The sequence below is a fragment of the Pezoporus occidentalis genome, unplaced genomic scaffold, assembly GCF_034315485.1.
Source record: "Pezoporus occidentalis ecotype Australia unplaced genomic scaffold, CSIRO_AGI_Poc_V1 ctg71, whole genome shotgun sequence".
NCBI classification, from domain to species: Eukaryota; Metazoa; Chordata; class Aves; order Psittaciformes; family Psittacidae; genus Pezoporus; species Pezoporus occidentalis.
Window position 1 is genome coordinate 783,275 of NW_026916062.1, and position 26,052 is coordinate 809,326.

Here is a 26,052-nt window from a genome sequence, read left to right on the forward strand (position 1 = left end):
CACTCGATTCAAAAGTTGTTTATGAAGTATTTTACAGACGGATGCGCTCTTTATCCAAAATGCAAACTGCTTAGCCAGGGGGCCTCACATCTGGATTAGTCTGCAGCTCAAAACAGAAAACAGTAGTTGCGTTTTTAAGCGGCTGCTATCTGTAGCAGACATAATAGGAGTGATGATCACTGAAGACATTTATATCAATACAATTTGCAAATGAAATTTATTTCTCTATTTCTGACAAGCCACAGAGTTCTGGTGGAAACATTTCAGAATGTTTGGGTGTCTGATTTTCTTTATCACTACCACAGTGGAAACTTATTGCCTGGTTGCATGCACTGGTGTTGGGAAAACCAAACCTGGTTAAAAACAGAAGAATAGGTGTTTAATGTGAAAATTAAGTAACACAAGTTCTCACAGAAACTGCTAATATGCCGAAGCCCCTTATCCAAAATCTTGCCTCAAACTAAAAGGAAGATTGAAGCTTTTAGGAAGATAGTATTCCAGAAATGCCTTCTGTGAGCCAGCCTTCCTTACCCTAACCCCTGTTGATAATTAACTTAATTAATTTCATGTTATAGGGAAAAGAAACAAATTGATTCCTCAGCCTAACTGTGCAGCACTGTTCTGCAAGCTTCGTATCAGCAGGTTTACAGCGTGTTTACACAGGTTATAGTCAGCAGCTAGTTGTATTTTTGGCACAAACTGTCTTTCATCTACACATAAATTATCTTTTTGTTTCCTTTTTGCTTTATCTTGTAATTTATTCTGTTGATTTTTAATCATTTTTGGAAGCGGTATGACTTTTTCTTGGAATGCATTGTACTATCATAATGTTAATGTGGACAAATTTGCTATCTGTCTTCAAAGAGCTCCCATCCTGCAAGGAACACAAAATGCATGGCTTTAGATATGGATCAGGCAGCCTGTTCCTACTGTTTCATGGCTAGAGATGGTCTAAAAATGGTGAAACAGCTTCACTGAGCCCAAAATACTTTCTGAAAAGGACTTGGGTTCCATTTCTCTGCCTCTGAATCTGGTTTCAAGGCTGCTGGGAAACCCACTGCTGATGCCTCTGACTGAGCAGCAGACAGCCCTCTGTGCTTGTCATCGGTGCTCCTCATGTTCAGCTCTGGGGCAGCTCTCCTGCTGTCCTGTCTCCAGCAGTCTTGGGCTGCTTCAGGAGTATGGGACAGGAATGCCCTCCCTGCAGTCCAATTACCTGATCATCCAAAAAAGACAGCCTCTTGTGCTCCCAGTTCCTGGAGCACAGACCATAGACCTGGTGCTTGAAATCCTGAATGTCATCAGAGCTTTGCTTTCAGTGTTGTGGTAGAAAGCTGGAAGTGATGAGAGTCTGGCTTGCTCCAGTTGTCTGTGCTGGGAAAGGAAGGAATCTCCACACCTGTAGTGCTTTCTCCTGCTCAGAATCTTTATGCTGGTGGAAGAGAGGACGAGTGTGCTAGTGAAATGATCCTGGTCAGTCCTAAACAGTGCTACTGGGGAATCCTCACTGAATTATGACAAATCCCTATAAACCAGTGTTGAAACAGCCCAAAAGTGCCTGCCTTGAGTTTTGCACAAGGTCAACTAAACATGTTTTTTTAAAGTCGGGGCCATATTCCAGCTTACATGAAAATATGCCATCTCATTCATGTTACTGTAGTGTGAATTGCACATAGCACTGCAGGGCAGTTGTTGATCTGCTCCTTTTCTCCTAGTGTGTATAGGATAGCATAGCATGGGCTGTGCTATGCTGTTAGGCACTGCAGCAGAGAGGAGGCAACTATAGGAGCAGCAGAGCTCAAAGCGAAAGCTTTCTGCAGCCTGGAGGTTTTGCCCTCCTCCATCTTCAAGGTTTTTGCATCTGTCCCATAGCCACCAGAGAGAAAGATACACGCACTCATATGCCAACCCACAACAAAACCCACACAGCAGAGCTGAGGAGCTGTCACCCGGAAGCTGACTTACCCTAAACTACTCTGCTATTTCTCGTCACACTACATCTGGGTCTGCTGTCACTGCTGCGTCCGGATGAGCTAGACCCAGTTGCCAGGACTCGTTTGGCCTGGATGTGCAGTGGTCTCTGGTCACCTCTTGAGGTTTTGTTTTGTTTTGTTTTCCCTCTCAATAACACAATTGTTCTAATCTGATGGAAAAGAAGTCCAACCAAAACAGCCAAGAGCACAGAACACCACTCTCCTTTTTTTATTTCCCCTATCTCGTCTAGAAGAGTTGATTTCCATAACGTTTATTTCCAACAGCCACTTTCAGCTTCCTGCATCTGGTGAGTTCTTTGCATTTTCTTTTTTTTTCTTCGTAAAAGTCTTAATGTGAATTGATGTTCTTAATCAAATTCAGTATCTTTAGTTTTACTAATAAGTTTGTGAAATTGATTCACCTAATCAGTTTTATTTTTAATACCATTTTTTAATTACTCAGTATTGTGATAACCTGTTAGATGGCGGTCGAATCCTGCCTACGTCTCATACAATGTGTTGCAGAGTTTGTTTCCACTTGAGTGTAAAAAGGCCTTGTATAAAAGTAGAAAGAGGGGTGTGATGGGCCATGCCATGCTAGTATTTTCCATGTTAACTAATGTAAGAAAAAACAGAGAAGATGAGAATTACTTGAAAGATGGTGGTCTGATTCTGACCCCCTTTGCTGTTATATGAATTACAAACCCATAAGAGATACGTCTGTGTAAACCTGCAACACCTCAAAGGATGCTTTCTTCCCCATTTGTGAGGCACATCATAGCTATAATTGTTTTGCTTCATCTTAAATGTCCCCAAGCAAATTTAGGTGAAGATTTTATTGTGGGAATTTGAGAAAGGTGAAATTTAGGTTCTTAAGGGCTGAAGTGAGATTGAAGGTATTTTTAATTTGCCAGCATATCTGTCACTGGCTCTGGTTCTAGCAGCTGCTTGGCCCTGCTGGCTCTAACAAGTTCATCTACCACCTTCTAAGATGAAAGGGTTTTGTTTGCTGTCTAAATGGCTGCGGCTGTAACTCTTTGCTTTCATCTCACCCCACGGCTTCTTCTCCTTTGCATTCTGGACCACCCATGGCATGCTCTTGGTGTGGTACCCCTTGGAGAGCGGTATGTATTTGTGCACACATGCACAGATGTGTGCACATACATTTCCAGATTTTCCTCCAAAACCGCATATTATGATGCTTTAGTGGTGGTGGAATGTCTTGTCACCTTGCCAATGAGTGGCAGTTAATCTAAAAGGTGAATGAGAAGGAAGCACACAGAGGCGGGAGCCATCGCTCTGATGCAGTCCCCACAAAAAAATCTGAATGTGGCTTTAAAATTTTGTAATTTCTCCTTCCAGACGTGTTTTCACCTGTGAATGGGGCAAGAGTGTGGCTGTGGCATCTGCAGGAGGCTAGCTCTAACCCGGGATTTACCCTGAAGAAAATACTTGCAGAGGAAAAAGGTAGGATAAATGAGATTTAGTTGTTAGGAGGCACATCTGCCAGCATTTTTTTGGTGTACATGCCCATCTGGTGCTGCTGTCAGAATAAGGTGGGATTGTGCATTGCACTGTGCTACTTGCTATTTAAGGTTTCCCAAACCCACCATTTAGACCAGTGAGTGTTTACAGATGTCCCAGTAGAAAAGACCATGCACATATACTTACTTAACTTTAGAATGGGGTTTAATCTAATTTTTCAGAGAGAGATCTGATGATGTAGTCATACAAGAGAAGTCAAGTTTACCAGAGAAAGTGAGGTACGGACTTGATGTGAATACCATGTTTGAGACTTGGGCAGCAGCTACAGGATAGAAAAACCCCACATGTGCTTGCTTCCTGCTAAGTTGAGAGAGTAGGCCTTGATGGGGCACAATACCAAGTTTTTTATTCACTAGATTAGGTGTTGCAAAGCAGGAAAAATAATAGTTTTGTATTTATGGTGAATCTGTAGTTTTGTAAGTAATCTGTACTTACTAAGTTCCACAGCAAATTAACATTTTAAAAATGGGCTTGATTTTCATGTATAGCAAGACATAAATTCACAGTCCATCAGCAGGGCAAAGTGGCTGTATATTCCTGTCATTCAATCCCACTTCAAGGGAATTTTACTGTGCCAAAGCAGCTTGAGATGGTCTCATGTCAGAAGAGCATCAAGCCTTATGTGATTGCTTGTATCAGAGGGCAGTCCCTATATCTACACGCATCACAGTAAAACCATGAAGCTGGAACTACATTTCCAGAAAGTTACTAAAAGTACTCTTCCAGCCTGGTGACCAGCTTTCTCAATAAAATGTTTATATGTAGAAGTTTACTAGATTTTGGCTCAGCTGCTCCATTGGGAGTGTGAATTTGGGAATGAAATGAGAGCACTTTCTCTTCTTCATAAACCCAGCAACCAAGAGACTGATGCTGAAGTTGCATCAGCTGGTAACAACTGCTGGTGCCAGTGATATCAGGGAGGAAATCTGTTGTACAACAAGGGGCAGTTATATAAATCTTTAAAGATGTCGGTGGACGCTTTGCAGTATACCCAGAGCACACAGGAAATGAGCAGAAATCGTGGTGGCAGTCTTGCAGGCTGCGCCACTGGCCTGTCTTGGAGAACAGCAGGTCTGCACCAGCTGCAGCTCCTGAGAAGCTTTTCTTGGTGACTCTTTCTGATAAATAACTGGGAGGACACCCAGGCAAGGCGATGAAATTCTGCTGTTTCTCTTTTTGCCTTTGCTGTGTAGCTCTAGATGCATAGCACAGCTGGCTGAGAAGCTTTAAATGAAAAAGATTTTCAAAGAAAAATACCTCTTCTCTCTAAAGCAAACACACCAACCCCTTTTTCTTTATAAAATGCTGTTATTCTATAGTTTTCATTAAGTAACAGCTGAATGTCACTGAATGCACTGTTTAAGTGCTTAATTTGATTTGGCATTGATCATACAGTGAAAAATTGCTGATTTTCTAATAATGCTTTTGATAATTGTTTGAAAAGAAATAAGAGACATAACTATGAAACTTGATATTCCTGGCATCATACTATGCAGCTTAATATCATTTCCAAATCAGTTTCTCACTTTTTGGCCAGTGGTGTGTGGCTTTATTAAATCGACAGTTTTCAAACGTTTCTATGCCATGAGCAGAGCTTACAGCTAAAAAATGTCTTGGGATGACCCCAACATAGTAATTAAGAAAGGAAGTTGGCTGCAGCTGTCTCAAGCCCACTGTTAAAGCATTGCAGCTTTAAAATACTGGTCAGAATCACACAGATAAAATTAAGTGATGTAACAACAAAATTTGTAGCCTGCAGCCTACCCTTAGCTCTCCTTCCCAAAACCAAATACAGTTTCACATGTGCTTATCATAATTTAGTTGTGCTTGAATTTTTACATCAGTGAAGAATGGGAAAAACTTCGTAAGCCACCAAAAGCATTGGTCTGCAGTAGAAGGGGAGACTTTTGTAGCACGCAAAACCTCTGTAATGCAGCAGTGAGCATGAGCACTTGCAGTCATGGGTACAAAACCTTGGTGTATCAGATCTAAGATGGGCAGCTGCCAGAGTAGCAGGGAGCAGTAGTGCCAGCAGTCATGTTCTTGCTGGAGGCTGTGCTGGAGTATCGCCACCACTGCTGGCATGGCAGCTGCAGGATAGCTGGGAACACACTCTGAACACTGACCACAAGTGTGTGCTCCTCACAGAGAGGCTGCAGGAGCATTTGCTCGTGCCTGGTCCTGCCTGTGGCTGTGCCTGGAATTTGTTAAAGATTCCTTGATCTTTCCCACCCTGCCCAATCACTTGCTGCTGTGTCTGCATTGTATTTCTTTTGCACAAGGAATTGTGTTTGGTCTTTGGTTACAGAAGCCAAGGAGAAGTGTTAATTCCTAAGGGATGAGGGTGGCACTGAACTTGGCATGCTTGTCTCTACCTGATGAAATGTATGAACTCACTGGAAACCACATGAGGATTCTGCTGTGGTCTGGGGGGTCAGTGGTGACCTATCACATGCGAAAGACTAAGAATGTGCTGGGAAGGTAACAAATACTTCTCCTGGCAGGAGTTGTCATGGAGGGCTGTGGTTATGTACCATGCACAATGAAACTTGTCACACGCAACTGTGAGCATGGTGTACCAGTCTCAATAACTGACACTTGCCCCATGTGAGGTTGTAGTACCATCTGGTGATTCGTCTTCCTTATGAGTGACAACCTCTTCCTTATGAGTAGCAGTAAGTTTTTTTGAAGGCTATCCTGGTTTATGTCAAACTATGAGACTGGCTGTCCTAATATAAAAGTGTGAGACCAACACTCCTGCGTAGTTTGGGATGGGATCTGGTTTGGTTGTCTCCTGTGCATATGGTCATTGAGAGAATACAAAACCTGTCACTCTCACAAGAAAACAATTCTTTTCTTCTGCTGATTGCCATCCCAGTGGACACAGCTTGCAGCTTGCCTTTGTTTTCTTTTTTTGTTAAATGATTGTGTATAAGAACTGGTAAAGTCTTTAAGGTTCAAAGTTATTGAATTAATGACATACATACTGAATTATCTATTAACTTCCTCTCATCATCTATGTGCTTGTGTTTTTCTCATTACAAAAATGTATTACAAAACATCTGCCTTAAAAGTCCCTCATGTAAATTCCTTTATTTCCATAAATTTAAATGCAGGTTTTAAAATTCACTTATCCTTCAGTGGAGTTTTACTTCTAGATGAAAAGCCATTGGGTAAAATATCATTGAATTTGAATCAAGTCCATCAGGATTCAGAAATAAAGCATGGGAAATGTTCTCATAATGTTCAAATGTAGCTCTCCAAAAATATCTCTCTTTCCATATGTGTGATCATTTTCATGCAAAATATGTAAAAATCAAGAAAATCAAGGAAAACTTTCTATGCTTCCCACTGAAAACCAGAAACTCTGCATTCAGATTTACCGTAGTGTGGGGATTTGCATGATCTTTAAACCAACTGAAAGCCAAATAGATGTCAGCTTTAAGTATCTCAAATGGCTTCTCAAAATACTGAGCTGAAGAATGAGTGAGAAGGATTTATATATTACTTTTGGTGGTAAAGAGTAGAGGCTTTTCTCTTCTTAACCTATTCCATATGACCCAGTGCTGTCCACAGTATTCTATGTTTTATATGAAAGTGACAAGAGATTAAGGTTATACTGTTGTTGAAGTAAAGGAAAATAGGTCCTGAAATATATATTCTGCTATGGCATAAGGTTGGTGTAAGATACAGATCAAAGTAAAATCTGAACTACCAGGTATAATTTGGGCTAAATACAGGGAAAAAAAAAAAGAAAACTTGATGGTATGTTTGTTTGAAATTGAGCTTTAATGATAACTGTGCATGGGACATAGGCAATTTAATGTAGGCAAGTATACATGCCCATTTATTGTGTTTAGTTCAATTTACTACAATAAAGGGATTCTAGGGAGGCTACATAGTGAGAATTATTTTCCTGTCTGTCCTGTAAATACATATTAACTCTTCTCCTTGTGTGGGTTCAGAGCATGAATGCCGAGTTGTGGGATAGATTGTGGAAGGCAATTCCTTTTTTAATTTATAAAACAAATCGAAAGGATAGAGAGCTTAAGTCAACAAACACAGGCAAAGTCATGATAATCGCATGTTTTGTATCGCACCTTCTGCCTGTGAAGCAATCAAAATTATTTCCAAGCAAACCCTTCAAATTTTTAACATTTTCGTGTACATGCGTGCACACACAAAATTTTTGGTTTAACTTGAAATGATGGCAGTTTCCTACGGCTGAAATCTACACTAAAAATGTAAACAGTCTTATATATAAAGAAACAAGAAAAAGCTTTTTGTTGCTGGCAGTTCTAAGGGGAAAAGCTAAAATTGTCAGCCAGTTTCTCAGTGGTTTAAAATAAACAACCAACCGAATTATTGTTGCTTACTTTACTAGCTTTGCTCATTAACTCTAGAAATTTAACATTCATCACAGTAAAACTGAAATGATATGCAGTAAATATGTGTTCTTCCCAAATAAAAAAAAAACAATACATTTTAGCAAGGAGTCATTATTGTGAATTGTTTGATCAACTGAAGCATCATTATTTGCTGCTCAAAACACCTATCTGTTCAACACATTTTATTCTTATCACAAAATGTGCAAAAAATAATCTTCCATCAAATTGGCTAATTCAGTTCTAACTATCATTTCCCTCCTTCACCTTTATCTCACAATGAAATCAAACCTATGCATATGTATAATTTAATGAACATGGAGAACCTCCTGCTCCTCCCCCTGAGGTTAGGAGCAAAAGATCTGGGCTTGAGAGTCTCCTCATTTTGTGGCAGGCATTTTATAAAACCAGATCAAAGTTAAACCTGAACAAACCTCTGAAAGTAACCTTGGAGATCTGGTGAGGGATCACATGGAGGGCTGTGGGGAAATGGTAGGACATTTTTAAAATACTTCTTTAACATTAAGGAGGGTGTTACATCACCTGTATCATTCATATATTAACTTTTAGCTATACTGTTAATATTGATTACTTGGTAGTGTTTAAAAGACCCCGTCAAGAAGATCAGGTACAGTGCAAACAAGGGAAAGTCCTCTCCAGGTTAGAGTCAAAACATGCAGGAGCCAGCCCTCACCGCAGCAGTGAACTTTACACAGGCTCTGAAAGTGAGGAAGTCTTTCTGCCTGCAAATGCAAGTACATACACGGAGTTGCTAGGCTGTTAGATTTAACATTTTGCCATGTTACATATCTGCATGATTTAATATCAATCCATACAGCTCCTTAACAATAAATAATTGTAGCATATTGTAAAGATGTGTCTAGAAAATTTAATGGCTGCATACACAGTAAAAATCTAATTGTTTACAATGTGTGACCATGTAATCTGTGTGTAAGTGTATGACTATTATCTGTTAGTTACAAACCTAGGTTACTGCAAATCCAGATTTATCACAGCAGTCATTTCTGCTCATGTGTGCAAATGTGTACCTATACGTAGAAACAGCGTAATGTAAAGACCATGGTTGTTTCAATAATGCTTCCATTCTTTCATGGAAAATATATATGCAGGTTTTCAAATGACAGTAAAATATCTTGCCTTAAATATGCGTCTGTATTGTACAGCAATCTGTCATGTAGTCTTTTCAAACGGATTAATATCAATGTGTGCATATCTGTATACATGTCTATATATGTATATATAGACATATAAACACACATGCTTGCACATATGGATGTCATATTTTTGTACATGGATGTATAGATTCATGATTGAAACAGTTATGTTTTTAAATATACACTGCTTTATTTCCAACATTTTTGTGTATGTATATATATGCATATACTCTTCTATGCAATCAGTCTAGCAAATGATGCATCATTCTGCAAGAAATGACAAATGGTTATTTAAAACTAAAACCTATTAGTTGCGTGTGAAAGGGAAATGGATATTTCATGATGATATTGCTTGTATTATTGCGTATGAAAGGGAAATGGATACTTCATGATGATATTGCTTGTATCTGTAGATGGTAAAAAAATGCCCCCAAACCAAAAATAGAAATAGGGAAAGGGCTAGGCCTTCTGGAAATAAAACACAATTATTGTTGAAGGTTGTAAATCAAAGAGTATTTCACATTTTGTCAGTAAAAAAAACCAAAAACAAACTGGGGAAATTTTGAAGAGTTAAACTTGTAAAAAAAAACTACAAAAATAAGTTGTGCCTTTTTGATTTGTCTTAAACTTCAAGAAAGGTGAACTGTGTTAAAAAAGGATGTGGCATGAAAAATTTGAAGTGGTTTGAGGCCCAAAGCTGCAAACATTTCCACATGCGAGTAATTCTGTACACACAGTAGTCTCATTGAAGTAAATTACTCAAATATTATGCATTTTATATAATCAGTCCTTCAGTTTGACTACAGTGCACTTAGACTTGAGTGGAAATTTTATGTGAGTCCATTCTGATAGAGTAGCTTTTCATAGGTACGTGTGATAGTGCTATAGTCGATGCACAGCACTTTATCCATGTTCATCTGCAAGTGTATCTGTATCCCCATCTGGACCCAAAAGCAGTTCTGTGTCAGTAAGGAATATGTATACATACACACACACACATATATATGTATGTGTGTGTGTACAAAAACAGACTATGAGGGAACGCTGATGGACAGATGGTTGGTGAACTTCTGTGTTTGAACGTACACACATGTGACATTTGCACACCAGCTGCTCCATGTACAACTTTATCTGTGGTGAGGCTCAAGAAGAATTTCTTCTCTGTTTAAGAGCAGAGGAGAAAAATAATCATAGGGAAGGGTGGGAAAAAATTGTGATATACCCATGTTCTTGAGGAAGAGAAACAGTCAGTAAATGCAAGGGCATGTGCCATGCTTTGGGCACGACAAGTGCTCCATTTCTGCTGACTTTGGAAGACAGCAGACTGAAAATGGCACATGAACTGGTTGTTCTCTGTGAAGGGGTTACTTTCCTGCACTCCATTTACCCATATTTTAATTTGGAGAGGATGGAACACTTATGCTGAAAATGGGTCACTACTGAATGCTGTGTAACGCCATGAATACCACAGAGTCTGTAACCACATCATGCCATAAACATGTGGAAAGAAATTACTTCAGACTCATGCCTTGAATTTTGGAGCAGGAATTTAGCACTGCCAGATCTGCTTGACTTCTGTTGAATTTCAGATCTTGGATTAATACATGAGAGTCTTACAGGCTTTTTGTTAATTTTTCGAGTTTTTTGTTAATTTTTCAAGTGCAATCATTTGTTTTCATGTTTATTTTTTAAGTAGCTGAATCAAGGTGTGATTATCACAGTTAAAGAGCTCCTGAGATAAAATAAATCTTTCTTTGGTCTAATTGGGTAATTAAAGTGAGAGCTAAATAGTTTTTCTCAGGGACTATGGTAAATTGAATAGATCTTTAGACAGGCATTATCCATTTCTTTTATGTATATTCATTATAGGTACTATTACTAAAGAAATGAAAGATGATTTTTTAATATAAAATATCTCATTATACAGTTCTATATGTATGTGCAGTGTGTAAGCGTGTGTGTAAATATGTACATTTTCCCATAAGGGAAGCTGTTGTCCTTTTATTAAGACTTCACCTCTTATTTAATCTTGTAAATAACATTGGTCTGTATCTGTCACTATTTTATAGCAAGATTCCCCAGTCTTATATGAGGGAGTTTCTTTTAAATCTAATGACTTGCGTTCCCTTGCTAATAATAAAGTTGTCAAGATGACTGAATATTTCATCATAAATCCTTTTCTTCAGTTTCAGTTGTTAAAACTTCCAAAGAAAGAAACTGAGGTTTAAATTTTCAGGTGTTGTCTTGATCCAGAAGTGATTTTTAGCAAAGGGTCCTAAGAAAATGGTTGTCCATTTTCTTCAAATTTCATAAATTAGAAATTATATATACATAAAAAAAGGTTTGGTTTTGTTTTTTTTTTTAACAAAGCACTGAAATTTGAAAACTGGAGCAGAATTCCAGTTTTGTGAATAAAGGGGTGAAAGAAAAATGTCTAAATTTTTATGTCTGCAATATTTTTTAAATGCTGGAAGAAGATTGTTTTTGAGATGACAAGACATCCTGGCTTTGAAAATATGGGTTCACTATACATTGCCTGCTCTTCTAACTTTAGAAAGGCATTGCAGGTATGATTGTACTTGAGGATAAAATAGCTGTATAAAAGCTTTCATCCAAGCTTCTAGGCATCCTCTCAATTCTTCAGAATATGAAAACAGATTGAGAGATAGTCTGGCCACTAATCCATCAGTATTATAAATACACTTGCTTGTAAAGAGAAAGAGTTGAATACAGATTCTTTGGTTGGAGTAGTTTGGGGCAAAGATGCAGCACCTTGCAAAGGTACAGGCTGTGAGTAGTTCTCCTTCATGGCAGTGGTACCACCACTGAATGCCACTATGGACTGAAACTCTGACCCTATCTGAGGCGACGGGAGGCTGTTTAGTAAACTGTCAAGACAGGGCCACTTTGTGCTATAGATCAAAATTGTCTTAAAATGAGTTTAAAAACCAGGAGGCAGCTAAAGCAAATGTCAGAGCATCAGCTTAATGCATGACAGGAAACTTCACAGTATGGGGCCATTTGCTTGCAGACCAGCTGCAGTCTCCAGACGGTGTGCAGCTGATGTATTAGTTTTTAGTAGCGCTGTGCTGTGGCAGAAAAGGTCTGTGCAGCAGTCTGCAGGTTTGTATCTGAATAGAGCAAGTACAACTTATGCACAGAGTTGAAAACAAGGTAGCATGACCTGGGCAACTTGGTCATCTATCTGAGCATCCAGATTGGATCTACAGCAGATGCGGTGTCCCTGTCACAGGGGCCAGTTGTCTCCCTACTGCATCTTCTGAGTGCTGCCCTAACCAGGCAACAGCATTTCTGCCCTGTCTCGATTTCCTGCCAGCCTTCCTCCTCCTCTCTCTCTGTCCTTCTGCTTTGCAGGAATTTTCTGAGGCACTGTCCTTGCCCTGCAGTGCCCACTGCACCCACAGAAGTGAAGGTGTAAAGCTGCGCTTGGTGAAGTTACTCTCTATATCACTTTCCTTTCCTTGAAAGCCTCTAAGATATGCAAGGAGAGTTTTTAGGTACCTGCATTGCAGTTAAAAGGAGCAGCAATTACAATCAACGTAATAGAGGGGAATTGTTGGCAGTTTTGCAGACCCCCTTCTGCATGAGGTGAGATTTGCAGGAGTAATGTAGGCAGGCAAAGAGAATACCTGCATTCAAGCATCACATGGCAAGTGGAAGTCTCTTCAGTGTTTTTCAGCTTTTTTTAGTCGTATAAATATTTTTATTTCCTCACAATGTCAGGTCTCTTCAACAGCTAGTGTACACAGTGCTCAAACCGAAAAATTAGCCTACTCATATCCTGATATCAGCAGAAACTGCGCTGAGACCTAATTGTGGTAGAGACTGGATAATGACAATAATGGTTAGCATGTTAATTGCTTTAACTCTCTGAAGAATTTTATGACTGCCTGATCTAAAAAGATGCAGGACATGCTCACAATGGTCTTACACTAGATGCCAGAGAATGAAAATCACATTTGGTTCAGTTTATAAACTCACCGCTTCTGATAAAAGAAGTCCTTGCTTTCCTTTGCTGGTAGAATTATTTCAACAAATATGAGATTATCTTTTCATGGGATGTATATTCACGTGAATCCTCCACCTACAAAGAGCTTGGTGCTGCTGTGATCTTCTTCCCATCCTGTCATATTACAGGCTGATAACACAATTCACCTTCTCCATATCATATTCAGTCATGATCAAGTGTGAGGAATTTACTTGGATGAGATTGCTGAGGAGCAGGACAAGCAGTGACCAGAGAGCAGCTCTTGTATGCCTTCTTGCATGCATATCATCAGTGAAGTCTGAGGGCTCTGTGACCACACACCAGTGCCATGGTTCTACATTCCAAAGACAGAGGGAACAAAAACAGGAAAGCAAAACAAAAAAGTTGCATTAGTTGCATAGATAGTATAATACAGTTGAAAAAAACAGTGCTCTATCTAAAACTGTGCAAGAGTTTTCTTTGAGGTTAATCTTGAATTTTATTAAAGGTCACTACTTAGAAAGACTACATCAGAATTAAACATATATTTTTTATAATATTTTAAAAGCTCTCGTTTTATTATTAAAATAAAATCTTCTATTGTTACGAGTGATGAAAGCATAAACCAAAGTAGTGTAAAACAAGATACAGGTTTATATCTGGAATTCCAGATCTAAAATGGACTTGATAAAGTCAGTGAAATTTGGAAAAGTAAATTGTTGGGGAAAAAAAAATAATCCATCAGCAGCCTAGACTCAACCAGCTGTGATCAGAAGATTTTGTACAGTCTTTTAGTGGCTATGTCATGCTGTAGTGTCAGACCAAGACCATAATCAAAAATGTACAAAAAAAAAAACCCAAGCTTTTGCAAGTATTTACACAAGTGGCTGTATACTGGAGTGCAGAAGTGCCCAGTACTGGCCTGTGTTTTAAAGGACATTGTTTTCTGCTGATGTTTAATCTGAAGAGTTTTCCATCAATTGGGGTGAACTTGTGTAATTGTTTTAATACACTAATACTGCTCTTACCCTGAGGCTTGTCAAGGACAAGCTATGTGCATAATTAAAAAGATACCTTCAGTATGCACATATGTAGTCCCAATTATATACACAGGCACATGAACTCCAAATGGCTGTGAACAAAAGGAGGATCAGGGACACTGACAGCGGACTGTCCCCAGGATCAGAGTATGGACCTTGTTATATACTTGTACGTTTTTAATCATCAATAGATTGTAGAACAATATAATTTGCTGTGAAAACAATTTTGCACTGCCATGGTGAATATTGCAGCTTTTGTTATTTGTGTGTAGAGTAGCCATGTTCATTAGTCTTTAGTTTCTATTTCAGGCTCTAATCATTTGTACACTTTCTTTCAAAATAGCCAGCATAATCAGACCTGGCAATCAACAAGCTATGTACCAGAACAATCCTTTTACCTGTCTTTCTCCATTCTGGCATTTATGAAATAGCAAAAATCATGCTCTGAATATCCTTATTTTCCCCCACATCCAAAATCATGCTCTGAATATCCTTATTTTCCCCCACATCCAAACACACATAAAATAATGAGCCTGAAAGTTTTAAGGACTACTTGCACCAAAGAAAGGTTTGTTCTGAAAGGATGCCAGAGAGGAGCTCTTCATCATGGACTGTAGTGATAGGACGAGGGGTGATGGGTTTAAACTTAAACAGGGGAAGTTCAGGTTAGATATAAGGAAGAAGTTCTTTACTGCGAGGGTGGTGAGGCACTGGAATGGGTTGCCCAGAGAAGTGATAAATGCTCCATCCCTGGCAGTGTTCAAGGCCAGGTTGGACAGAACCTTGGGTGACATGGTTTAGTGTGTCCCTGTCTGTGACAGGGGATTGGAACCTGATGATCTTCAGATCCTTTCCAACCCTAGCTGTTGTATGATTCTATGTTTCTACATGATGACTTCCCCTGGGAGCATGCAGCCTTGTCTGAATCATATGCTACTGGCTTGTGGTGAATTGTGGTGTTCTCAAACTGTACTGCTCACACAATTTCAAAGTAGAATACCCTGAAGGAAACATGATTATGCATTTAAGTAATTGGACTGTGTATTCCTGCATATACTTTTCAAATTTTTCATAGACATAGTTTGTAAATGTCTTGTTTGATTCTGCTGAGAGCTTGTCTGGGGAATGGGGAAGGTGGGACAGTGGAGTTAGACCTACTGAAGTTTTACAAGCAAATTTCCAGTGACTGCCACCAAAACTTAACTTCATGGAGCACCTTGTTTCCCAGCAGCCAGGAATGCCGTGAAGTGGCATCAGCCTCCATCCCACTTCCTAGAAGCAAGCTGAGATGGTGAGAGCACTGGCAGACCAGGAAGCACTGTCTGTTGCAATGACTCCTCTAGATACCGGTAACTCAAGTACGCGTGAGGACTGCCCTGCAGGCTTGGTGCTGCCTCTGTAAAACGCAGTTCTCTGGCCAAGCTGCTGATACATCTTTTGGCCAGTACACTGGGAGAGATACAGGTGTGCTGGGAGCACGAGAGGAGGTAGGGTGCTGCACTACAGAAGAAAAGCAGGGGAGTTGGCAGTAGCAATTGTCAGTGCCTGTAAAATGTTCTCTCTAGGCTCATCTAGCACTTTTCCTTTGTTTTCCTCTTTGTGGAGTAAAGCCAAAGCTTTGAGTGTGTTAGAAATGTGGGTGGGTGGGGGTGGGTGTTAGGGTAGTGAAACTGGGGAGTATAATGGTAATGTGAAGTATATGCTTTTGTGGTCATTATTCATTTCTGTGCAAATGAAAAAATCTTAAGCTGTTACTTCCATCTTCATGTATGGAAACAGAAATGCATTATTTGTGTAACATACACAGGACATTTTGAAGTTATGTGTGATACTTTTCAAAATTACTTCTGTTGAGCAGAACTAGTTTCCCCTCAGTTTGCAGTGAGTGATTTTTTTGTAGTGTCTTGTTTGTCGCCCTGGATGAGCACTGAATCTTGCACACAGCTAGTGGGGAAGAGAAAAACACTCTCAAAATAGGAAAATTTGACTGAATGCTGGCAAGAGCTCAAAAGTAATTACTTACTCTGAAGAGGTACTCTCAGTTCAGTTTTACAACAGAGTAAATGTCAGGGGAGCTGTATCCCTTTCCAATGAAATGGTTTGACGGGGCAAGCAGTGCTGGTGTAGCTTTCTTTGGTTTGTGCTTCTTGCTTGTTGAAAGTGATTTGTAAAAAATATGTTGAACTTTTTGATATTTTTGCTGTGGATCCTTCATTGCTTTTGAAATCTGTTAAGGTTCATCTTGATTCACACCTCAAGTCCTTGCTTCCTCATTGTCACAAATGGCTCTGTATTTCTGCTCATTATAGGATTGCTTAAATAGCCAAACTGGCTAGCAAAGCATTTTTTTTCTTGACTACCTTTAGAGAGCATGGGTGCATATTAAAGGGAACCTGAACTGATCAGTTAAGAGGGATTCGGGATTCTGCCAGTCTTGGTGAAAGTCAGAGGCAGTCAATGTCTCACTAAAAGCAGGTTAGTACCAGTTATACTGAAGTTAAGTTGATTTTATTGATTTTTTTAGACAATTGGAGGGAAAGAAATCATTGGTGTCAGTGGAGAATGGCAGAGGTGATAGGACTGTTAGCTCCTGTGGAGCACCAAGAGGGTTATTTATGTGAATGGCTGTTTCAGAAGCAGCCACCTGGGAGGGAATGGCAAGGTTCAGCGTCCTCAATGTGGGGTACTCCCCATGGCTGTCCAAAGACATGTCCAGGCATCTTTATCTTGATAAAGAATGTTCTGTTCTCTATGGGTTATAACCATTACATTTTATTTTTCTTCTTCCAGAAATGTCATTTGACTCACTGAAGAATTAAAGCTGACAGCACCACAGGTCTGTGTGGGAGAAAAGGGGTTTTTAGACTCAAGTGACACAGTCAGGTTTTCAGAAGAGACTTGGATGGTTTCTCACCAAATGGAAGTTATCTAGAAAGCCTCTGAGACCCCTGCATCTCTTCATTCCACTTCTGCTGTGTGGTCCTGAACATTAATAAAATGCTGGATTCAGTCAAGTGTGTCCTAGTGGGAGACTCTGCAGTGGGGAAAACATCTCTGTTGGTACGTTTCACCTCTGAGACTTTTCCAGATGACTACAGACCTACTGTGTATGAAAATACTGGAGTAGATGTCTTCATGGATGGTGTACAGATCAGCCTAGGTCTCTGGGACACATCTGGCAGTGACACCTTCAAAGGCATTCGCCCCCTCTCATACCAACAGGCAGACGTGGTATTAATGTGCTACTCGGTGGCAAACCACAATTCCTTTCTGAACCTGAGGAACAAGTGGATTGGTGAGATCCGCAGCCATCTGCCCCGCATCCCTGTTTTGGTAGTGGCCACTCAGACTGACCAGCGGGACGTGGGGCCCTACCGTTCCTCCTGCATCAGCGCCATAGATGGGAAGCGGCTTGCCCAGGAAGTACGAGCCAAAGGCTATCTGGAGTGCTCTGCCCTCAGCAACCGTGGGGTGCAGCAGGTGTTTGAGTACGCCGTGCGGACAGCAGTCAATCAGGCCAAAAGGCAGAACAGGCGGAAGCTCTTCTCCGTTAATGAGTGCAAGATCTTTTGAGGACTGTCAGCAGTGGGTTCTCCCGTTCATTCCTTCTGTCTTCACACAAAGGTACTGCGGTAGAGAGAATGGGAGGTGAATCAAAGGAGGACTCCTGGCAGGACCACAGTGCAGGTGCCCCCACTGAGACAGATGTGCACTCTATCTGACCATGCATGGGCACTGTCTTGAAAAAATGAAGGTGCAGGTACTTACCCTTATTCACAAGCCTTTGTTTGGACTTCCCTAGCTTGGACTGGAACAGACCTAGCCTGGAGAGCTACAGGTATTAGCTATGCTGATTTTGTTGTTGTTTCTGTTGATGTTCCTCACTTGCTGGTTTGTCTACATTTGTTTAATGACATCTGCTTGTATCAACCCCTGCCTCTTGACATGTCAGTCCATGTGGAGTTGTTTTGTTGTTTTTTTTTTTACTTTAAAAACTTTGTGTTATAAAATCTGACCACTTTGTATTCTATTTAAAAGACTCTTGTATACATTGTTGTAAAATCCTGACTGTTTTCATGTTTTGGAGGTTCTTCCTTTAGCTAACCACAGACGTAAATCATCTTATCCATATAACAAATGGCCTGCAGACAAGCCTAGCACTTCTCAGACATCTCCAAGTCACTGCATAACAGTAATGAAATCAAGTACATCTAGCATAGGAGTGATCAAAACTTAGTGACATTTGACAGCTGTCCTGTGGCTTCGTGAGTTTTAGATGGGGTGAACCAGGAGGAAACTAACCTGATTCTTCCTAGACCTCATCTGGTTACAACCCCAGAAGGGCTGGCTTGCAGTCAGAACTGGTTTAGACATATTGTTGGGGTGACTGAGATGAATATGTGCTATCATCTCCTCTGTTGTCCCTGCTATAATTCTGAAGGCAAAAGATTTCAGTCTCCAGAGATGAAAGGTCAGTTTTGGGTTTTCTTGGGTTTTGTTTTTTTCATAAGCACCAAAATTCTCCTGTGTTTTTAGTACCTTTCATCTGAAACAGTGAAACCTGTCACCAACCATAGTAAAAAATTAAGTACAGGGCAATGTTGAATGTGAGTATTTAGAATGGCTAAATAAATTTTTATACTGAGTATAGCTGCCTGGGTTGTATCAAACTGAGACTGAAACAGGCTTTGCATCCTGGGAAGCCTGACAAGTCTAAGATTCAAATCCTGACATACCTGCTCAGGCCAACTTACCCTCCTGCACAGAAAGGCCAAGGAGTTGGAAATTCCAGGTGTGTAAGAGCACTCTGCTACAAGATGGAGTGGGGTCAACATGCAATGCTGTGCACTCCTCGTGAGTTGCAGTGTTCCCTCCTCCTAAGGTTATCCGTCCCCTCTGCCCCACACCACCTCTCAGGTCTTGCAGATCTGTCTCATCCAGAAGTTTCTATAGAGGAAATCCCCTGGGGGATTTCTTAGTGCAGCATAGTTTTTTTCTCCCTTTCCCTGTCCTTCAGCTAGCTCAGAACTGACCTTTGAAGGGCTTATAACATGGCACCATAAAAGATGGCATGTACAGATTCAGGAAGAATGACCTGTGCCTGTTTTGACTGAGCCCTTACTCATGTGTTCCAACAGGAATGGATAAAGTGGCTTGTCTGATTCAAATCCAAGATGGGACTTCAGGAGTCACCCTACTAAGCAAATAAGCTATAGCTCAGATCTCATCGATCTATAGTCTGTCCCTGAAAAACTGGTTGGGTGTTCTCCTACTCTATTGTACCTCTGAGCTTCTCTATAAAGAGACATTCTGAAAGAAATCATTCCCCTCCTATGAATCCCAGAGATGACCTCACCCGTGATGTTGGTGAGCAAATATTTGCATCACAGGCATCTTGAATGGCAGCGATGCACAGGACACTTGATGTGATCATCCTGCCAGCTCCCAGGCTGGTAAACATTTACCAGCCATCAACCTGATTGTAAAAGAGGTTTGTGGTCACAAAAACATACTGGTCTCATGTGAGGTTTTCATATCAGCTGTAAATCTTTACAAGCTTCTGCACCTGAGAACATGAGGGCTCCTGTCACCACCCATCTTTCCTGTACTCATTCCTACTTTCTGTTCAACTGTTGATTGCAAATCCTTTGCCCCCTGAAACACTAAAACTGACATGTTTGTAAAAGAACCTGAATGGTGTACTACTGCAGAGTTACACAAGGGGCTAGGTGTTTGCTGTCCTTGGCTTTTGGGAGAAATACGTTTCTACATCTCAACTCTTGCAGTGCCTCTTCACTGAAAGGTTTGCTCTTTGTAACCTAATTTAAAAGTAGCCACTGTTACTGTTTAAACATTAAAGATCACATGCAAAATGTCACCTTGTGTGTGTTCAAATCTGTTACAATTGTGGACATTTTTGTTACAGTCACCACTGCTCTAATGGATTTAATACCTTGTTTCAACTCTTTTTCAAGACACATTTTTGCCAGCATGTTTTGTTAAATGGTCTTTTTTCCCTGTGAGTTAAGCTTTGCCTACAACAGTTCATGCTGCTGTTTTTATGCATTGAAGAGCAGTAACTGCTAGGCCTGGATGCTGTGTTGTGGTGTCTGGCACAGTATTGCCAGGTTTGGGAACCAGGAAGCTCCAGAGGGTTTTTGTATCAGATTAAGACAGATGAAGATGCATTCCAGAATCACGCCATAACTGACAATCCCATCTTATCTGCGTTTGCTTCACAAGGCTTCTTACGGTGTTTTACAAAATGAAGAGCTCAAGGTCTGCTTGCAATACAGTGAAGAAAAGTGGACAGAATTCCCTGAGACACCTGGGCTGATGACATGGGATGCACAGGGAATTTAGGGGTGGCTTGATACTGTGCATCCTAGAGCCAGTGTGAAGTATGAGGGCACTGAAAGCCAGCTGACTTTTAAAATCAAATTGGAGAGAGGATAAAGTAATAAGGGGATTTTAGTTTGGTGCTCTGTGGAAAAAAGGGCTATCAGTTTTCACAGCCTGGTTATTTTCAGATTCTCAGAGCTAAGAGGCACTTCTCACTGGGAACGAACTGTGAAGAGCAGTATTTTAGTGTCTGTAATTATGCAGGTTTCCCTGAGCTGTAGAACTTGGGGAAAAGTGAGTGCACAAACGTGTGCACAAAAAGTGTGCGCACAAAGTGTGGCAACTCAGACACAGAGAGTGGAACCTGGATAGATCAGAACTTGGCCCAAGATTTTGGCCACATGGCTGATTGGGGTGAGGCTCACACAACTGCAGCTGCGCGGGACTGCTGAGGTCTGCCACAGAACCCTACCAGGGTGATGTTACTAATGTTGCTTGAGCAACAGGGTCACCAGGTATGGCTCAGGGGTAAAGATCGGGCTCTAATATTCAAAACACATTCAAACGACAGCTGGGCACACGTGTTATTTTCAACTTGTCTTGCTCTGAAAAACAGCAGGTTGGGGGAGAGAGAAACAACGTGCAGCCTCGCCTCAGTCGGGTCAAGCTGTTGCCCAAATGTTCCTTTTCTGTCTTCTCAAACCAATCTCTTTCAGTTTGTTATTCCACTGCTAATTTTACTTTCGCTTGCTGGTAAAATAGGTTAAAAAACAAAAAGAAAAAAATAAGAAAGAAAATACATGGAACTCAGAATGAGAGCAGCAGTGGCAGCAGTAGCACTGCTCTTTTTGTCAGCGTCCGACTTCTCATTTTGACAGCAAAAGTAATTCTGGATCACTAATTGTTTTACTGAACTCTGCAAATCTGATTAAAAGTTGAATAAATATGCAATTGTGATTAAAATTGGGAATTATTCTTCTAGCAGGAGAAAAGAAGTATTTTCCCCTATTAAGCTGCAAAATGTAGCAAGTACATTACATTATTAAATACAGATTTCCAGCCTTTTTATACTTCCTTGTTCTGCAGCATAAAATATAAATATTTTCTAAGAATAAATAATAAAGAAATGTTTCAGATCTTCTCCCCTCCTCCCCCAGTTTTTCATATGAGACCTTATTCAAGCTTGTTAGATATAATTGATACTGTTTTGCCTGATATTTGCAATTAAGAGTTCACAAATATTTATGCAGTTTTTGTGGGCACTCTGCAATTGCTCAGGTGTGTGAACACATATTAGCTAATGCTTGTCTTGATAAAGAAAATGCATTTAAAACAGCCTTTCTGTAAGTGGCACCACTATGCAATAAATCACCACAGGGGTCAGACACGAATTGAAAACCCCTGTTGCACTCTGACATCTCAGCCTTTCCTGTATTATTGTTGCGTTCAAATGAGTACAGCCACTAAACAATTTCAAATCAATGCAGCAATTCAAGTCTCTTAGCACTTTCTCCTAATGCCTCTGCTACACAGGGCTCAGGTTAATATACAAAGAATAAATGGCTTCACTTCAGAACATCAGAATGGCTTGCTTGTGCTTGCCTTTGTGAGCAAGTTAACTACCTTGACTTCACTAAAAGTCAGTTCAGCCCCTGAAAAGAAGCCAGCTAGGAGCACAGTTGTGTTAGCCAAACTCCCTGGCTCCGAAACAACAGCAATGAACTGGATGTGAGGAAACAACTTTTATGTCTCAGAGATTTCCTTCACAGCTGTAAGCACAAAACCTCCTGACTGGGTATCAGTGCGTGCCTGTCCCGGCTGACCTGTGTGCCCTCCGTGGTGTGCTGTGAGTGGCGAGCTGTTCAAAACAAAATTCAGGGAGAAAACCACCTTTGTGCATATGTTTGCATTGCTGTAACTGCTTAACTATAGCTATGGTGGCCTTTCCACTGCCCTGCACCTCCTGCTCCATGGTGGCATAACCATGCAGCTGCTGTGTGCCTGCATGATCTGTGTGGCTCAGGAAGCAGAGGAGGAGCATTGAGGAGATGCTCCTCAGGACTCCCCTTCCATTACAGGCGCACACATTACAGGCAGCTGCCTCGCTCTGCAGACAGGGCTGGCCCTTCCTCAGTCAGGTTGCTGTCACTCGCAGATGCCCTTGCAGTGACAGGTTTATTTTGTGTGCCGTCTCTCTCAGCCATCACTGAGAGATGGTGTCTGCAGGTGCTGTCCTGCTGGTAGCATGGGCTGGAGGGCTCATCTCAGTTTTGCAACGCTCCAGTGCCTGCATTGTGGGGAGAAGTCTCAAAGCACCAAGTGAAACCCTGTGGCACATCCCTTCCCTTCCTGAGCGCAAGAAGCTGGTCTCTAGCCTTGCATGAGCCAAGAATTAGTTATTAGCAAACAAAATAATAGCTATTACTGCCTTTCTGGTTATGGAGAAGTGAATGAGTGACATGCCGGCCTGAGGTCTTCATAACCGCCCTACACAGGCCTGGATGGGGGGATTTCTGTCATTACTCCTCTCACCTTGGGCAGCTGCCGGTGTGATTCACACAGGGGTGGAGCAGAAGGGCACAGGCCTGTGTGACGGTGGCTGTTTCTGTCCCTGGAAAAGAGGAAGGAAGTAACAACTGGTGCCTCCACATGGTGTGAGGTGTTCGCCCGCATCTGCGGCATTTCCAAGAAGCCTGACGGGCACTGACTCCTGTGGGTGCCCAGACAGCTCCTGGCAGTGCCTTGGAGGACTCAAGCTGAGCCAGGGCAGCTCTGACCCCAAGACCTGGGCTGCCCTCTGGAAATGCTCCATTGCACCACAAAAGGGTGAGGTTCTCAACATAGCAGGCTTTGCTTTGGAAATCAAGATCCCTTGCGAAAGCCGGCTGCCCTGGATGTGGCTGAGTGTGTCTGCTAGCCACAGGCAGGGCTGTGGTGCCTGAAGGCCCACAGCCAGCCCCTGGGCACAAGGGGAGGAACCCGAGGCTCATACTCCTCGACTCTTAAGTACATCGAAGCAACTGGAGGGAGAGTTAACGTGTCTTATGTGCCAAACCTCTCGTAACGCATAGGCAACTGCTGAATTTTCTTTCTCAGATAACTTTGGGGTTTTAATATATCAAATGTTAACTGACTTTCTGGATATTACCTTGACTAAATGATTGCATTTATCTGCCACCCTGACACCCGATCTGCTGACAAAAAGCTAGTGCCAGCACCATCCTGCTGCGAAGGATGCAGTGCTCAAAACAGTATGCAACTGAGTGAGGGTTAAAGGTCACAGGATTATGTAAGAGACTGGTTTAGGTCTTCTAGTGGATCTTGGGCATTAAGACACACTGTCCTGGGTTCAGCTGTAACTGTTATTTTTCTTCCTAGTAGCTGGTGCAGTGCTGTGTTTTGGCTTTAGTCTTGAGAGCAATGCTGATAACACACCGATGTTTTAGTTGTTGCTAAGTAATGCTCACCCCAATCAAGAACTTTTCAGTCTCTCATGCTCTGTCAGCGAGGAGGAGCACGAGAAACCATGAGGGAGCAGAGACAAGAGACCTGACCTGAACTAACCAAAGGATGTTCCAGACCATAAAGCATCATGCTTAGTGTATAAACTGGTGGTAGTTTCCTGGAAGGGACCAATTGCTGCTCAGGGGCAGTCTGGATATCAGTCAGTGGGTAATCAAAAATTGTATTGTGCATCACTTGTCTTTTCTGAGCTTTCACTTCTTCTCTTATTGTTTCCTATTGTTATTATTATTGGTATTCTTTCTATCACCACTATATTTTACTGTATTTTGGTTATTAAACTATTCTTATCTCAGTGTGTGGTGTTTACATTCTTCCAGTTCTCCTCCCCATCTCACCCTGGGGAGGCTGTGTGGTGCAGAGTTACCAGCTGGGTCTAAACCATGACACATATACATGTATTTTAAATTATTATACAGTATGCGGAATTTGTGCTAGTATCTGATCCATCATAGAATTATTGACCGACTAAACCAGAGCTGCAGCCTCGGCTCGTGATCAGGGCATTGGCTTAGACAATGTACATTGTTGTTCAACCCCTTCCCCATCCTGCAGACCTTGACCAAAGCCATGTCAGGTCAACGGGGAGCTTTTAAGTTTAACGATGCTCTGGACCAGGCCACTGTAAGCCTGCACCAGTAGCTTTTGGATAAACAACTCTAAACTGAGTGCTGATGTAATCAGCCTTCTTAGTATCAGCTTGACCCAAATGGATTCACCCAGCCTGAGCCTGCTGTCTGTGGCTGGCTGCTGAATGGCAGAAGGATGAGCTGCAGATATGAAACTGCACAGACACCCTGGCTGCCCCCAGCCCTGCTGCAGCAGCTGGGTGACACCAGACGAGCCATAGCTCTGCTTGTCCCCCACATGGAGTGAGGAGATGGCAGGGACCTTTGTCACAAGTACTTTTTGATCAGTCATGAAAGATCTTGGTGCTGGTGAGAGCTTTTGTGTTTGCCAGGCCCTAGAGGAATGCTTCTGCTCATGGGCTTGACCTGCAGAATTTGCTCTAGAGTGGATTTGTAACACAGTGTTGTGGGACTGGAGCTTTCCAGCGTTTCAACCCACTGAAGGCACAGGGAGTAGGTAAGCGTAAGTGACAGAAAGAGAAGGGACAATACATAATGATGTGTTAATTACTATTTTATCAGATTGTAATCACAACTATCAATGTAATGCCCTTTTTAATTGTACAACACATGGGTATGGGCTGAGCTAACATCTGATGCATCAGGGAGTTAAGCTGAATGCCATTAGGGTACAGCAGAGAGAAGATCCCTCCATACTTAGCCCTACCCCATAGTAAGCAGCTATGGTCTTTTCACCCTTACAATTTCACCCTTCCATGATAAGATACCTGTCAGAAATTACCAATGCTTCCCAGACTGTTCCTTTGTGAAGGGAAAGATATTCTTTTCCTGCACTGGGAACAGTCAGAGGTATCCACATGGAGTCTCAGGCTCCCAGTACAGTACAATACATAACTCAAGGAGATTAACTCAAGCAGAGGAGCTTCTGACTCTGCTCCACATTTTCCTCAACTTTCCATCTGACTGCCAAGAAAAGTGATGTACTGCCCTTGCTCTGGAGCATCCTCAAGTTTTTGGCTCTCTAATATGCAGTACCATAGCTTTGCTGTTTTCCCCTGGCTATCCAGAGTAATTTAAAGAAAATGAGGCATCTTTATCTAAGAAATTCCTCTCTTGCTTTCATAGCTGACACATGCTTTTGACTCCCACTACAAAAACGTCAGAATGTAACTTTTAATTTATAGTGAAAGAAATCCTATGAGCCTTGTTTAGCAAAAGGAAGATGGGTTGAGAAGTTGCCTTCTTCCCCAGTAGCTAGTTCTGGTGGACTCAGTGTTTGCAATAGGTGTCAGCTGGTGCTGGTAGAGTTAATTCTCTGTGAAACTGCACAGCAGATACTGGAGGGATATCACTGTATTGTGTATTAAATACATGAATGACACAGCTTTAAGCAGAGAGTAAAAATAGCATATGGAAACAGAGATGTATTCTGGAAAGGTCTAAGACAGAAAGGGTTGGTTAACTGGGTTCCTGAAAAAAAGAAAAGGCTAAG

At 41.4% G+C, this 26,052-nt stretch overlaps 1 protein-coding gene across 3 annotated transcripts; it reads left to right on the forward strand.

Moving 5' to 3' along the window:
• The first annotated feature begins 1,035 nt into the window (after positions 1 to 1,035).
• RHOH (ras homolog family member H) lies at positions 1,036 to 18,217 on the forward strand. Of its 3 annotated transcripts, XM_062642392.1 has the most exons (3): positions 1,036 to 2,281; positions 3,336 to 3,440; positions 16,897 to 18,217. In XM_062642392.1, the coding sequence occupies exon 3, from the start codon at positions 17,104 to 17,106 to the stop codon at positions 17,677 to 17,679; it is 576 nt and encodes a 191-aa protein (XP_062498376.1). In that variant the 5' UTR covers positions 1,036 to 2,281; positions 3,336 to 3,440; positions 16,897 to 17,103; the 3' UTR covers positions 17,680 to 18,217. The 3 variants fall into 3 exon arrangements, with proteins under 3 accessions (XP_062498376.1, XP_062498377.1, XP_062498378.1); XM_062642393.1 differs by lacking the exon at positions 3,336 to 3,440; XM_062642394.1 differs by lacking the exons at positions 1,036 to 2,281; positions 3,336 to 3,440 and adding an exon at positions 15,232 to 15,593.
• Positions 18,218 to 26,052: the final 7,835 nt, after the last annotated feature.

Coding starts and splice junctions, on each gene's coding strand:
- RHOH (XM_062642392.1), top strand. CDS start 17,104: ATGCTGGATTCAGTCAAGTGTGTCCTAGTGGGAGACTCTGCAGTGGGG.